We start from the raw sequence: 16732 nt of genomic DNA, 5'->3' as shown, positions 1-16732 counted from the left end.
CATCTTCATGGATACTAGTCGGATTCGTTTCCACTGAACCATGATGAGAACTCCCCAGATGGCTTAATCATGACCTGTCTTTACTCTTTTTAGTGAATACACATTTGGGAATACCAACAGATTTTTTTTAATACATGATTGTGAAAAAATGTTTCATAAGGCTATTAATTAGAATTCAGATTTTAGTTGAGAAAATGAGATCATGGAAGTCTCAGAGAATTGGGATTTCTTCTTTAAAAGCCGTAACATAGATTAACTGATTTCTTCATCTGAATCAGTTAAGCTCAACATACCTTAGGAAATTTGCCATACTTGTACTTTATAATTTATAAACTTTTCAGGTCCTGTAAGTATAGCTTTCAGTAGATACACAGAAATATATTTGCTGGCTATTAAGTGCATTATCACCTTAGGGATTTTGGAGAGGGTAGTTTATGGAATAATTAAAGATAAATAGATGTGGCGGAGTTCCTGTTGTGGCTCAGCAGGTTGAGAACCTCACTAGTATCCATGAGGATGCAGGTTTCATCCCTGGCCTCAATCAGTGGGTTAAGGATCCCGTGTTGCCACAAGCAGTGGCGTAGGTCATAGACGTGGCTCCTATCTAGCATTGCTGTGGCGTAGGCTAGGCAGCTGTAGCTCCCATTCCACCCCTAGCTGGGAACTTCCATATGATGGGACTGTGGCCTAAAAAGAATGGATTAAGGTAAAGAGGAAGAAGGAAGCCAATTTAAGCATTTCCATAAAGATGCCATGAACAGGTTGCTTTTCCAAGCTGTGTTCCCCCTCGCTCTACATAGGCAGAAATCGACAAAGTTGCTATGTCTCTAGAAGAAATCATATATGCACCTGTGCCAAGGGACTAGCGAGTTAGCCTCTAACTTTCATATATTCATTTTTCCAGAATTATCTGCTGGGGAAAAAGGAAACAGCTGAGATGGCAGATAGAAATAAAGAAGTGCTATTGGAGGTATGGTTCTTTGCTGCCCCTTCTCCTTTTCCTGCACATTGTAATGTCAAAATATTAAGCACTTTTCTGAAGTCCAGTGTGTCAGTGCTCTGTATTTATAATTACAGCCGTATCTAGGGAAGCCTATATTCTTCCATAGCCTGACAGAATTCAGTTGTGTGAAGTTGGACCACTGAAGAACCCTATAAAAACTGTTACTTTATCAAGCAGCGTACTACTGTATTAAAAATTGTTAGGAGCTTTTAGTAGCTGATGAGTGGGAGAAAAGGCTGGTCAATGAAGGATATGATGGTGCTGTTTTATCTGCGTACTCAGAGAGAAATTTGAATATATTTCAAGCCTTAGCCTCAATCTTGTAATCTTTAAAAACGTATGATTATTTTTAAAATATATATACATCTCCTTATTTGAAGAGTAATAAAACAAAATAAAACATAATTGTTGCTTTTTGCTATTATTAGGGAACTAAGGTTAAAGATGTATGTTTGAAAATCTGAATAAACTCTTATTTTACAACAAGGATATTAGGAAGATGAAGATCAGCACTCAGCTTTTCAAAGGGATGCTAGTTATAATTAAGAAAAATCCTCTTTCCTAATTTTTCTGTGTTTTAGGGAGAGAAAAATTAATTCCCATATCCAAGTGTTCTTGTTTAGTGAAGATTTCTGTCTTTCCTTTATCAAATACAATGATTAGTTTTTTAAATTAAATTTTTATCTAAGTATAGACGTTAGAATTGAAAATTTTAGGAGTTCTCCTTGTGGCTCAGTGGGTTACGAACGAACTTGAGTAGTATCCATGAAGATGCAGGTTCAATCCCTGGCCTCACTCAGTGGGTTAAGGATCCAGCGTTGACATGGGTTAAAGTGTAGGTCATGGATGTGGCTTGGATCTGGCATTTCTGTAGCTGTGGTGTAGACTGGCAGCTGCAGCTCTGATTCAGCCCTAGCCTGGAAACTTCCATATGCCACAGTGCAGCCCTAAAAAGCAAAAAAAAAAAAAGAATCAAAAATTTTGAGTTTGTTCACATTCCTTCCACCCTAGTGTTAAATATTTAAAGAATAAATGCTCTGTTTTAGGATCATATACAGTGATAGGTTTTAAATTGTGAAAGTATAATCATTCATTCAGCATGTTGCTTTTAAAATACATTCCTATTTAGCATTCAGCTAATCTAGATGTGTTGTTTATTTGGAGAAAAAGTCTAATGCTTATGTCGGCTCTGATGCTTTTATTAAATTTAGTATAACTATGCTGTTTACAGATGCCTTTTAGTACTGTTATATGCAATTCAGCTGACATTTCAACTTAGTTTCTCCAAAACAGTGTTAGGTACAAGTTAATAGGGATTGCCATAGTATTCCAAAATGAAGCCATGGTATGTTTAGAATAGAAAGTTCTAGGAGTTCCTGTCCTGGCTCAGTGGTTAAAGAACTGGACTAGCATCCATGAGGATGTAGGTTCGATCCCTGGACTCGCTCAGTGGGTTAAGGATCTGGCGTTGCCGTGAGCTGTGGTGTAGCTCACAGAGGCGGCTCGGATCTGGCATTGCTGCAGCTGTGGCGTAGGCTGGGAGCTGTATCTCCAATTGGACCCCTAGTCTGGGAACCTCCATATGCTTCAGGTGCAGCTCTAAAAAAGACAAAAAAAAAAAAAAAGTTCTGTATAGCACAGCGGTCTATATTCAGTGTCCTATGATAAACCATAATGGAAAAGACTATAAAGAAAAAGAATATATATATATATATATATATATATATAACTGAATCACTTTGCTGTGCAGAAGAGATTTAATACCACATTGTAAATCAACTATACGTTGATTTAAAAAAAAAGTTCTGCTGAGCTAAAATTAGCAGCATGGTTTTTACACAAAAGCATTTTGGTTTAATCACAGTGTCATGCATTTCATGAAAGTAAACACAACCTTGTTCTGAGAATACAAGGCTCTTTCCAAATAATTTTCTTATTTTAGGAGTGTTTTTGTGGAAGTTCTGTAACTGTACCAGAAATTGAAGGAGTCCTCTGGTTGAAAGATGATGGCAAGAAGTCCTGGAAAAAGCGTTACTTTCTCTTGCGAGCCTCTGGAATCTACTATGTCCCTAAAGGAAAAGCAAAGGTTTGTCCCCTCTGCCGACTTTTAGCTTCCTCTTTATGCTGATTGATTTTAATTTGTAGTGAGCATGCTGACAAGGTGATTCAGGCTCCAATTTGTTTCAGCTTATGTAGGACACACAAAATATTGCTTTCTTTATTGATCTGTTATAAGGAAAAGAAAAACTGAAAGTGTTTGCTCTCAGCTCATTAGTTGGGCTCATCTCAATTTCCCTGGCAAACTTGAAATCATGCTTTTATTATTTTGGTTTTGGTTATTGTTTGGGGAGAATAGCTTTCTAGGATTACAGGTGTTTCAGCCTTGCTTAGGTAACTTGCTTCTGCTGAGGGCCCCATGGTAGTTGTCACTTCTGCACTTACTCGGGGCCCAGCACTTTTTAAAGCTCTTTACAGGGTCATTTCATTCAGTCTTTTCCACCATCCTGAGAGATAAATGATGTCACTCCTATTTAACAATGAGAAAACCCTGACTTGAGAATTGCTGTACTTGAGATATGCACTAGAGGCACTGTGAAGTATGTGATAGCTGTTGTTCTTTCCAGCGAGCTCATTAGACCAGATGGTATTTAATGTACTATTCTATATTTAAAGTCTCTTTAAAATGCCTTTCCAAGCTAGTCAGTGTTCATTGTGAATGGCGAGACATATAAGTGGACTGCCTTTTTTGTTGCGTTATGGGTTAGAGAAGAAACATTTATAGAGAATCTCACTATCTTGTCTTCTGTGAAAGAGCGATAATTTCTACTTGGTAAATTTTGATTCTCAGAAGCTGTTACCAATGATATTTTCTTGTTTACTCATTACTGTTAATTCAGTCTTTGGGGTGTTTTTATCTTAGGTCTCCCGGGATCTGGTGTGCTTTCTCCAGCTGGATCACGTCAATGTTTACTATGGACAGGATTATCGGAACAAGTACAAAGCACCTACAGACTATTGCCTGGTGCTCAAGGTAAACATGTATCTTTTTTAGGAATTTCGGTTGATGTTAGACATAGAATGGGGTATTGGCCATCTTAGAAAGAATAGTTTGGATCTCCATCAAGTGTACTATTTTGCTTTTTTCTGTAGGTTTTTAAAGGAATGGTGGAGGATGGTAAGGAAGAGAAGCATGTGCTATTCCACAGCTGACCCTTAGCTAAGTAGCCCTAATTAGATTGGTGATACTGAGAAATGGATACTTGATTGTGAAGATTTGAGTCATAATATATGAAATGGATTAGATTATAAATATGAGACTTTCAATAGCAGGCTTATTTTAGGAAAACTTAGAGCCAAATGTAGGGGGAACATAGGTATTTTGTGTTTTAGTTCTTTTCCTGTCCTAACTCAGCAGAAGCATCAAAGGGCACTGTGCCTGAGTTCAAAGTAGACTGGCTCTCATTTGGTCCAAAAATAATTTTTGTCTCTCTTCTCTCCTGAACCATAGCCCTGAGAGCTCATGCATGTATTATGACTAGTCTAAGCTGTTTTTAGTGATTATTTTTTTCTTTATCCAAACTTTTAAGTTTCTCACACTCACCATATCTGTACTTTTGAGAATTGACTTTTGAGAATTTTTAGATATCTTTTGGAACATTAGGAAAAAGTAACATTAAAGAAAGTTCAGGAGGAGTTCCCATCATGGTGCAGCAGAAACAAATCCAACTAGGAACCAGGAGATTGCAGGTTTGATCCCTGGCCTCACTCAGTGGGTTAAGGATCCGGTGTTGCCGTGAGCTGTGGTGTAGGTCGGATCTGGCATTGCTGTGGCTGTGGTGTAGGCTTGTGGCTACAGCTCCAATTCTGCCTCTAGCCTGAGAACCTCCATATGCCATGGGTGTGGCCCTAAAAAGCAAAAAAAAAAAAAAAAAGTTCAGGATAATTATGGACATGATTAAGTTTTTCCTTTGGTTCCATCTCAGTATCCTGTTAAGTACTTAGGTCTGCATGTTTATATCATCATTTGATTTTGCTTTTCTCTGATACTTGTTAGTTGGGTTTGGGGAGGTAGTGTGTGTTTAGGGCTTGGGGGTAAAGTTTTGATTGCTTTGATAAAATCAGGTGTATTGTCATGGTAACCTTCTATTGAGTAACTTTTCTTGGAGAATAGCTCTATAATTCTTAAAAAGTCAATATAAAGTAGCTTAGACCAGCAGTTTTCAAAATGAAGTCCAGGGTCCCCTGGAGTCCCTGAGACCCTGCCAAGGGACCCATGATGTCAAAGTTACTCTCCTAATAATGCTAAGATGTTATTTGCCCTGTATACCCTCATTCTCTCCAAGTGTATAATGGAGTTTCCCAAGAGGTTACATGTGACATGTGATGATGTCTTAGCTCCCTGGGTAGCAGAATGTGTGTTTGTATATTCTTGTATTTAAATTTTTCTCAGCTTTAATTTCCTATAAGGTAGATATCAATATGAATCAAAGTTATTTGGGGGCCCCATAATAACATGGAGACAGTTAAGAATTGGTTATTTTAGTGGCTCAAGGTTATCAGTGAGAACCTGAATTCTTTCCACTTTTCCGTGTTCCGTCTTCTGTATATTAGCTTATTTTCAGGCCAGCACACCTCAGTCACTGATGACCACTGCCTGGCATGTAGACCCAGCAGAGGAAGAGGAACCATCTCTCCCTGTGTTTGTCTTCTTTCAAGAGGAGAGAAATATTTCCCAGAAACTACCAACAGCCCTCCCCCTTAAGGGTCATTGGCCCAGAGTACATGCCCACTTCTATACCAATCATTAGCAAGAACCAAAGCTACCATTTTTGGCTTAGACTAGAATTCACTCTCTGAGGTGAGGTGTAGACATCCATACAAATTGACACATGAGCATATGAGTTCTGACAAACAAATGAAACAAAAAAATGCTGCCACACAGGATCTATACAAATGCAAATGTGAATATTGGTAGAAACTGATCACTTTCCTCAGTTTGAGCTATATGACTGAGTCTGAGTCCTTCCAGTGAAATGCAGGATACAGGAAATAGGTTTGTAGGACACATGTGTAGGAAGTAGTAAAACACATCATTTGGTAATTAGAGTTTTTTTAAGGCAATAAAAATAATAACAATGGGAAGAGCTTATTCATGAACTTTGACAATGTAGAAATAAATAGAAATAGAATAGACCTATTATCTGAAAGAGGTACACACTTGGGACACATGTATGCGTGTGTAACTAAGATTCGTAAAGAAAATCTATGCTTTAAAAAAAAAATATATATATATATATATTATAATTGTTGGACTAGAGCTCGGCCTAGCCAGATTTCAATTATCATTCCTTAAGAAATGAGGCAAAGTAATTTAATATGTTAGGTGGGAAGGAAAAATGGTTAGGATTTAGGGATGCTATGTGAACATGTACTTTTCAAACACCGTTATTAACAGAAAGATACTATACAGGACGATCATGGAAGTAATGGGGGGAGTGTTGTAGTCTTATTTTTAAGCTTTTTCATGTTAGTTAAGAGAATTGATTTTCAGGTCTCTTTGTGTTTCCAGAGTAATAAGTGGGTTATATATACTCAGTAGTTTCTTTTGGCACTTGGACTGACTTATTTGGAGTATCACTTCTAATTACAGAGTTTTAGGAACTATCTCAATCTGATTTTTGGCATAAACAGAGAAAAATAATCTGATAGCATGATAGTAATCTAAAATTGCTTATTGTGTTCTTAAATTTTTTTTAATTCTCAATTTTTTTACCTTTTATCAGAGAATGAAAACTTTCCAAATCAAGCGTAATTTTAAAAATCAGATGATAACCTTTCTTTCTTAATAGCTGTTCATTTGTCTTAGCAATTTCATTATATACAAGCATACTTCAAAGATACTGAGGGTTTGGTTCCAGACCACTGCAACAAAGTGAATATTCCAATAAAGCAAATCGTATGAATTTTTTGGTTTCCCAGTGCATATAAAGTTATGTTTACACTATACTGCATGTCTGAAAAAAATGTACATACCTTAATTTTAAAATACTTTGTTACTTAAAAATGCTAACTCATCTGAGCCTTTCCAAGTCATGGTAGTGATATTAAAAATCACTGGCTGGAGTTCCCGTCGTGGCGCAGTGGTTAACGAATCCGACTAGGAACCATGAGGTTGCGGGTTCGGTCCCTGCCCTTGCTCAGTGGGTTAACGATCCGGCGTTGCCTGTGAGCTGTGGTGTAGGTTGCAGACGCGGCTCGGATCCCGCGTTGCTGTGGCTCTGGCGTAGGCCGGTGGCTACAGCTCCGATTCAACCCCTAGCCTGGGAACCTCCATATGCCGCGGGAGCGGCCCAAGAAATAGCAACAATAACAACAACAACAACAACAACAACAAAAAAAAAAAAAAAAATCACTGGTGACAGATCACCATAACACATACAATAATAATGCAGAAGTATTGTGAGAATTACTCAGATGTGATGCAGAGGCATGAAGTGAGCAAATGCCTTTGGAAAATGGCACCAGTAGACTTGGTTGACATAGGGTTGCCACGAGCCTTCATTTTGTAAAAAGCACAGTGTCCCAAAGCCAAGTGCAATAAAATGAGGTATGCATGTATTCTCTTCGGAGTCTTTAAGGATCTAAATGTTGAGCTTCTGGTTTTTAGCAAAATATGTCTCCTCTGTACTCACTCTGAGCTCTTATGTGATTGTTAAAGTGGTAGAATAATATTGTGGGGAAATGAAGAGCCAGGCAACAAATTTAGAAAACAGTTTCACCCCTGATAAGGCAGTAGTATGACATAATAATTAGGAGTGTGGACTTTGGAATGAGGTGGCATGGTTTCAAATCCTGGTTCTTTCACTTGTTGGTGAGCAACTATGAGTGCTATCTTAACCTTTCTGTGCCTCATTTTTTTTTCCTCTGATGGATATAATATGTAATTCATAGGGTTTTCATTAAGATGGAACAAGCTAATGTATGTGAAATACTCAGCATAATGCTTGGTACATACCAAGTGCTCAATAAATTCCACTTCTAATAAAATAGCAATATTTTAGCAGAACAAGTTACCTCCTGAGGTATTGGTGCAGAGCCTGGATGATCAAAATGAAGGCTTTGGAAGGCTATTACAGGGTAGTTGAAAAAATAATTTTTGATGCCCTAAAATGAATTTTAAACTAGCAGGTAATCTGCTGATAGTCATATCACAGTACTCCTCAGGGTATTATTTGGATTCCCAGGTTAGGGAGATGAAGACAGAAGGATAGAGGATTGTTTCTCTTTGATTTACTCTGATGTTGTGTGGGATAAAAACACTGTGTGCAAAATAATTAGAACACACACATACTCCCAAGGCAGGGCAACTGCTGTAGGTAACACTCCTTGTGGTAGCCCTGCTCTCAGGAAATGGAAGGAATCAGCTGAGAATGATTTGTAAATCACCATTTACAGGGGAGAGGGTGGTGATAAAGGCTGAGAGCCATTGTTCTGAGCTCTGAACCCTGCGCTGTAAGCAGGGCCTCACTGAAGCCAGTGATGGAGAACAGCTCTTTAAGCCCTAATTGACCTCAATGAAGAAAGCTTTTTCTGTCAGCGCACTTTATCTTCAGCACAAACTGTGGCTTCTTACGTTTTGTTTCTCTGTAGCCCAAGACCTACTTAAAGCATCTGGCAAATAGTTCTTGCCCAACAAATACTCGTTGAATGAGTGGATGAAATAAAATTCCCCTTCCCGGAGTTCCCTTCGTGGCTCAGCAGTTAACAACCCAACCAGGATCCATGAGGAGGCAGGTTCGATCCGTGGCCTCTCTCAGTGGGCTGAGGATCTGGCATTGCTGTGGCGTAGGTCACAGACACTGCTTGGATCCCGTGTGGCTGTGGCTGTGGCGTAGGCCAGCAGCTGTAGCTCCAATTTGACCCCTAGCCTGGGAACTTCCATATGCCATGAGTGTAGCCCTAAAAAGAAAAAAAAAAAAAAAAAATTCCCCTTCCTTCTTTTATAGAATACAGACACCTCAACCTGTCCTTCTTTGCTCTTTCAAGATTGCTGTGGTGGTTTACTATAATGTGACTTAAATAAGCACAAGGGAATATATTCAAAGAGAAGGCTGTGGAGCCTGAATTATCAGGGGAGAAAACTGTTAGGTATTGTTTTGTTAACCTCCCATTGTTGAAGGTTTATTGTGTAAATTTTTGACTGTAGCCTTCAATAACTAAATTGGCTTTGATATTAACTGTTTTATCATAGGAGCTGAGCTCTGTAACACAATGAATAGAACAAATGGATTTACATTTCTCTCTTTGTAGACCAGCGGGATTGACTTTTTAATAATTCAGATAGATAACATATTGGTGGCCATCTATTCCTGCTGCATTGAAAGTTTATTTTTTTGATGTCATGGGTTTTCACGATAAATGTGGTTAGAGAATTTTACAGCCTTTTTCTTATAAATGAACATAAATTTAAATATTTCTCCAGGTAAAATATAGTCTTTTAAATTTTTCAACAGAAAAGAGAGGTAGGGTAGTAATTAACAATCATTATATCCATTACTAAGTGTGGTTTAGGGTTTTTCTTCCCGGGGAACTAGTAGTTGTGACCTTAAGTCTGTTCTAGCACTTGCATTTTGTAGCCAAGGTCAAGTCGATCAGTTCCCATTTAAGCCTCAACTGAAGAGTGCATTGGGTTGTGAAAACTAAATCGGATGTTGCTGTTGAAAAGCTGCTTGTTGTCAGGAGAGCAGGTGCTGCAGGTAGAGAGGCCTGCAAAGCAGTGCTCAGTCCACAAGGGGGAGCAGCACCAAAGCAGGTGTGAGCGCCCACTTGCATTCTAGGTGCAGTGCCCTGTGCTTCCTGTCCCTGTTCCCCCTGCCCAGGTGTCCACCTCCAGAGAAGCACTAAAGCTTTCACCAGAACTCTCTCATTTGGAATCTTTTGATCCCATGATTTCAGTGAATTCAAAGTGAAATAAACATTCTCTTCCCTTTTTAAAGTCTTAAAGATTAAGAATTCCACTGACTTTGTTAAATTTGATAGATATTGTTTCTTTGAAATGTGGAAGAGATATTTTGGAGTTTCCCATAATGTGAAGGTTTTTTGTTTTGTTTTGTTTTTTTTTAACTTAAACATCTTGACCTAAAATTAAACACAGGTTTCACTCTATTCTGTAAAAGTACTTAAGGCCATTTTATTTGGCCTAGTGACTGTTTAAGAGTTATAAATTATTGATTATTCCAATGACTCTACCTTGTCAGGGTATGTTTAAACTTTGATAGTGTTTGTTGATTTAGTTTAGTTCTTCAGACTTAGTTGGATATTGCCTTTATCTTACAGCACCCACAGATCCAGAAGAAATCTCAGTACATCAAATATCTTTGTTGTGATGATGCGAGGACCCTGCACCAGTGGGTCAATGGTATCCGCATCGCAAAGGTAGGTTTTCCTTGGGTTTGATAGTGGAGTAATGGGTGTTTAATGATAGGGTTTTGGTATCATGACAGTTATTCTGTTTGTTTCATGTTCACAACGTGGCCACTGTCTAGTTTTCTCAGTGCAAAGTTTCATGTTTTAAATGTCTTTTTTTAATTGGTGATAGGGATAAACTTTTAACAGTTGGTATCCAAGGAATAATACTGCTGGTAAAAAGTTATATAGCATCAAAGTGATTTATTTTGGCTTTTGAGCATGCACTATATGATTCTTATATAGGAGAGTTTAGCCTAAACCAAAGAAATTTTTTGAAAATTAAACTGCCTTGGGGTTGGGGGAGGAAAGCATAAGTGGAACATGGAGGATTTTTAGGGTGTGAAAATATCGATAGTCTGTATGGTATACAGTGGTGGGTACATGTCATTATACATTTGTCTAAACCCATAGAATGTAAACACCAAGAGTGAGCCTTTGATAACGATGTGTCAGTGTAGGTTCATCCACTGTAACCGGTTATTGTCCCACTCTTGGGTGCGGCGGGTTGCTGATAACGGGAGAGAGAGGCCGTGAGTGTTTAGGGACTGTGCAAGGGTATGGGGAATTTCTGTGCCTTCCTCAGTTTTGTCATGAGCCTAAAACTGCTCTAAAAAAGAAAGTCCTTAAAAGTTTCTTTTTAAGACCATCTTATACATGGAGTTCCCGTCGTGGCGCAGTGGTTAACGAATCTGACTAAGAACCATGAGGTTGCAGGTTCGGTCCCTGGCCTTGCTCAGTGGGTTAACGATCCGGCGTTGCCATGAGCTGTGGTGTAGGTTGCAGACTCGGCTCGGATTCCGCGTTGCTGTGGCGTAGGCTGGCGGCTACAGCTCTGATTGGGAACCTCCGTATGCCGCGGGAGCGGCCCAAAGAAATAGCAAAAAGGAAAAAAAAAAAAAAGATGATTGAAAGAATAATCAGTTATTTTCAAGTTAAGTAACTGAAAATAAAATTTATTGTAGATAGAACATCAAAGTGACTTTAAAAATAACTGAGAAAAATCTTTATATTGATAATGAACACCATCAGAATCAAGTGTTAACTTCTTGCTGCCTCTTCTAAAAAGGAAGACAAATATGAGAGTAGATTATAATTTACTAGTATTAAAAGAATTTTCAGAGTATTTAGGTATTAATTTTAATAGAAACTGAGTAAGTAAACAGAGATGCATCCCTTTTCCTACCCCATCTATCCATATCATATTCAGTAAAATTCACATGTCATCCTTTACTGCTTTCTGTTCAGTATGGGAAGCACCTCTACATGAACTATCAAGAAGCCTTAAAGAGAACAGAATCGGCTTATGATTGGACTTCCTTATCCAGCTCTAGCATTAAATCAGGATCCAGTTCTTCCAGCATCCCAGGTAGTTTGAAATGCCCTAAGAACTCTTTGCTGTAACGGGAAGGTGTCTCTCTAGAGACTGATAGTAGACCTGGTTTTCTCAGCGTGACTTTTTAAAAACCAGAGCCATACCTGATTTCTAAATTACAATCAATAGGTATATATGCTTTTATAATTTTTTTTTAATTGTTAGAGGAGATAACATTATGGGCTAATTCACAAAGGTGTTTAAAATGGAAAAACCAGTATATAGAGGGGGTAAAGCTGGGGGTTTTGTTATATATTTATAAAGTTTATTTAAAACTCAAATCATTTTGCTGAAAAACAATGGTTGACACATAACTGGGGATAGAAAGTGGCTTGGAGAAGAGTACTAGCCATCAAGATGAAACTGCCCTCCTTCCCCAAGGAGGAAGTTTCAATAGAGTAGAAACACCTGGAATTAGTTCAGTATCATAGTTATGAAGCTGTGTAAGTCATTAGACTTTCTAAAGTTTTCAGAGGCAATCCAGTGATCTCAAGAAGTGCTTACTTTGAGATTCCTATATCCTTTAAACAAGGATGCTTGATCGCATCTTAAGATAAATGCTTCTTTCCCTTTAAAAGTTCCATAAATGATACCTGTGTCATCTAAAAGCATACTTTTCTTTGTTCTAACATCCTGTGTTATGAAATAATTACTTTAAGAAGTACTTGATTTACTAAGTGAAATAAGAAAAAGACAAATACCATATGATATCTCTCATATCTGGAATCTAATATACAGCACAAATGAACCTTTCCACAGAAAAGAAACTCATGGATTCAGAGAACAGATTTGTGGTTCCTGAGGGGGAGGGGGAGGGAGTGGGATGGACTGGGAGTTGGGGGTTTATAGATGCAAACTATTGCATTTGGAGTGGATACGAGATCCTGCTGTATATCACAGGGAACTATATCTAGTCACTGGTGAGAGAACATAATGGAGGATAATGTGAGAAAAAGAATATGTATATGTATGACGGGGTCACTTTGTTGTACAGTAGAAATTGACAGAACACTGTAAGTCAACTGTTATGGAAAAAATTAAAATCTTTTTTAAAAAAGTACTTGATTTAAAAGCTGTACGACTAGATCTCATCCCTAAATAAGTAAATGAAAGTATATTTAGAATGTGAACATAGGAGTTCCTATCGTGGCTAAGTGGTTAATGAACCTGACTAGTATCCATGAGGATGTGGGTTTGATCCCTGGCCTCGATCAGTGGGTTAAGAACCTGGCATTGCAGATGCGGCTCAGATCTGATGTGGCTGTGGCCAGCTCCAGTTGGACCCTTAGCCTGGGAATCCCCATATATCGCTGGTGCTGCCCTAAAAAGCCAAAAAAAAAAAAAAACAAAAAAAAAACTATATAGCACGTAACAATTCACATGCTTCCACATGTTATTTTATGAAGTGGTATAGTGCCTTTTCCTACTCCAGCATCATCCGTTTGTATACATTTTGTTAAGTATTAGACTTTTTAATGTAAATTGTAAAATTCATTCATGCTGAAGAGAGCTCAAGAAGTCACGTGATCTAGCCTCCTGTCTTACAGGCTGTTGTTCTAGATACTAAGTAGATGAAGGAAGTAGGTTTATCCTATATTTGCTTTTATTTTTACTCTGAGGATATTGTCTTAACTTTATCCAAAGGAGTTTGTGGCTGTTATCTTTGCAAACTTTGATTAACTTGGCTGGACTTGCCTAATATTGTAATCTAACAATTTCCACTTCTCACAGAGTAATTGGATGAGATTAGCTTGAACATCTGAGTCTCCACCACATGCCAGGCATTGGGCTAGGTGCTTCTGCAAGGTTATCTCACCTGACCTGGAGTCCAGTGAAATAATCTTTCCAGTTCCCTCACATGGATATCAGTCAGATTACACTGATATCCTTGGCCATTCCCAGCTCCCTTGAAGATGTCTTTATGCCCTTCTGGAAACCAGGCCATAGAACAGCTGATGCCTTGTGGTGCCAGTACCTGAATCCCTAGGAAACATACCTTTTGCTTGGAGGTCAGATTCTCAGTATTATTTATTGCTGGGAAAAAGGAAGTAATCCTCATGTATAGATCTGAATTTGTAAGTGAGAAGTCTCTGAGATGGCCTAGAGCCAGGGGTATATAAAAAGATTGATTGTTAATGTAATGAAGATATGATTGACAAAAATTCACTCAGATTGATGGTTCATTAATTCTCTTACTTGCTAGGAGTTCTTATAAGACAGATTGTTAGGATACCAATAATGTCATAGGAACCTTTTATTGTAATGGTTAGTCTCTCATGGTGAACTGTTGAAAAAGAATCGAGATTTCCTATTCACCCCAGCACAAGACAAGTTTTCTGCTGGAAAACACGGGCTGTGTTTGTGTGAAATAAGTCCAGTGAGAGTAATTTGCTGCCATTCTGCATTCATTGCCTGTGGTCCTGAGTGAAAGATTATCTAAACGTACACATTTCATATTGTCACAGTACTGATCTAGTCTGACTTTTGAACATCTGTTTTAAACAGAGTCTCAGTCCAATCACTCCAATCAGTCTGACAGTGGAGTGTCTGACACTCAGCCGGCAGGACACATCCGCTCCCAGAGCATCGTGAGCTCTATCTTCTCCGAGGCCTGGAAGCGCGGCACGCAGCTAGAAGAGTCCAGCAAGGTAACGCGCTCGGTCAGGGCGGAGGGGAAATCTGGAGTGCTCGGGCCTGTGGCTTGTCGCTCTTTTACTCTTTTATTAGGAATCTTTCCTGGCCTTATTTCAGTATTCTTTCTTTGACTTTTCCTCAGAAATGGATATCCTTGAATTGGCTTGGATGATTTGAGATCTCTAAAAAATTAGCAATTTCTTTGGTGGATCAGAATTCTAAGAAATAACAATTTCCTCCTTTCTACCCTTAATCAGTTTGGGTGGAGCAACAACACCCTCCAGTGCCAATGCCCTAATTTTGTTCCAGAGAAGCCGCTCATGGTTAATTCCTTATTTGTCATTAATGTAATTTATTCGACTCATTACTTTATCATCTTTTCTTTTATGGCATCTCTCTGTACATCAATGAATTTTCTCAAATTAAAGTTTATGTGGAAGACTAAATTCCAATTACTCCCCTTGAGATTTTGGATCCCTGGGCCTTGCATAGAAAATTGTTCATTGACACTGAAGGACAAGAATAATTATTGGGGGACTGTTTAGAAAAAAAGAGAGGTTCTTTAGCCTGGTTGAAAGTCACCGTATCAAACTGCCTCTGATGTCCTGTGGGTGAGAATGTGTCCCAGCTATGCTCACCCTCTCAGCAGGCGAGGGCACACCTGGCCTGGCCATTTTGTTTTCACCCATTGTTATTTAATTTTTTTGTTGTTGTTCTTTTGGTTTGAAAGCCTTATACAAGTATATTCACCAATGAGAATTAAAGGGTATTTTCCCTCACTTTATTCCTTTATTTGCAAATTGGTTAAGTAACTAGACTTGAGGAAGGTGGAGGAGGCAAAAGGAGCCCCATGTGAGGGTGGAACACTTTTTTCTGAGAAATATTTGACAATTGGTTCTAATGACCTAACTTCTCGAGACACAGTTTAACTCCCTTAACAGAGGCTCAAACTTTTAAGAAATATTCCTTTTCCCTTCCCATAGTTAATCAGTTTGAATGGAGTAGCGCTCTCTGGTTCTGATATTCCATAGTTTTGGAGAAGTGTTGTGGAGAAGCAGGGTTTATACAACTCAGATACCTAAAGAAAAGTCCTTTACCTTTCTAAACTTTTAATGGTGTTATCCATGTGCATTTTAAATTGTATAACTACCCAAATATTACAAGGAAGGCCAAGGAAAGCCGAGGTCCAAATGGTCTGTGTCAAAGCAGTGTAGTCCGTCACAGCACATAGTTTCAGCAAGAGCACAAACCCTGCCATACAGCAGTGACAATGTGTTTGAGTCTTGATCCCCTGTGTGTTTCTTCTCCTGTTACCTCAGTCTCAGGTGCCAAATGAGAAGGCCAGCACAGCTAAGGTCTGCACCCCTGCAGCAGCCAAGACAGGGTCAAGTTAAGGTCGGGGGCTGTTCTTTGGAAACACATTAACCTGGGTGACTCTCTGTAACCAAATCTTGCAAACTAATGCTTTTACTTTGAAGTGCAGTTATTAAAGGAATATGTGAGTGTTCTGATGGGCATTAGAACTCAGCCATGTAATGAGCCTTCTAGTCTACTAACCAGCTTATTCTCAATGCTGATTAGCTGTCATTCAGAATTGGAAACAAATGGTTTACCTTAGATCCTAGCAGTTCGTTCGAAGAGCCTACAAGATGTACCCAAAGTTATTTCGAGAAGGGTCCTTCCTTTGCTCTTTCAGAAATACTCGGACCACATTCATGCATGAGTCTTCCATGAAATGAATGACCAAATATCATTTGGGCAGTGCCAAGAGGTGCCCAGGTGGCTGGTCAGCAAGTTGTGGGCAAACTCTAGCTCTTATTACTTGATACATTTCCTTTGCTCTAGTTTCCTCTCATTTTCTTCTGGCTTTTTCTGTGTGATATTTTTATGATCTTTTGCTGTAATGTTTATAAAGCATTTCTTTATGTATTTTCCAGTAAAACAAATGTAAAGAATATCCCCCCTTTACCTGCATTGCTGGACTTCTGTGCATGTTGGATGCAAGTGTCTCACACGAACACGAGTGTGTGTGTCAAGCTCATTCATTCCTGTGTGACTGTGCACGCCTGCTGAACATTCTCATACTCTCACGTGTCCGCTCACTAGCATCAAAAAGCCATCCTCATTCTTCAAGAGGCCCTCCACCAGCACTCCTAAACCCCGCTATGGCATCTGCTTGATGTGGGTGCAGTCCTGGACTGAAGGTGAACTCCAGCCATCACATCTCCCATTGCCAGAGTCCCTGTCACCAAGGG

At 38.9% G+C, this 16732-nt stretch overlaps 1 protein-coding gene across 2 annotated transcripts in view; it reads left to right on the top strand.

Annotated features, from left to right (window-relative positions):
• The window catches only part of RAPH1 (Ras association (RalGDS/AF-6) and pleckstrin homology domains 1), a 96781-nt gene that overhangs the window by 72094 nt on the left and 7955 nt on the right, over window positions 1-16732 (top strand). Inside the window, exons 3-9 of one of the 2 annotated variants that reach the window (XM_084998433.1) lie at window positions 905-970; window positions 2946-3089; window positions 3924-4034; window positions 10340-10438; window positions 11717-11837; window positions 14349-14491; window positions 15797-15872. In XM_084998433.1, coding sequence (XP_084854559.1) covers window positions 15810-15872 — 63 coding nt within the window. In that variant the 5' untranslated portion in view covers window positions 905-970; window positions 2946-3089; window positions 3924-4034; ... (2 more) ...; window positions 14349-14491; window positions 15797-15809. The remainder of the gene's footprint in view (window positions 1-904; window positions 971-2945; window positions 3090-3923; window positions 4035-10339; window positions 10439-11716; window positions 11838-14348; window positions 14492-15796; window positions 15873-16732) is intronic. The other variant, XM_021075323.2, reaches the window with a different exon arrangement.

This window comes from Sus scrofa, chromosome 15, assembly GCF_054392235.1.
Source record: "Sus scrofa isolate SSC_HxYL_T2T_F1_AM1 chromosome 15, Sscrofa_HxYL_maternal_Yorkshire_Landrace_v2.0, whole genome shotgun sequence".
NCBI classification, from domain to species: Eukaryota; Metazoa; Chordata; class Mammalia; order Artiodactyla; family Suidae; genus Sus; species Sus scrofa.
This window is presented reverse-complemented; position numbering and strand designations above follow the sequence as displayed.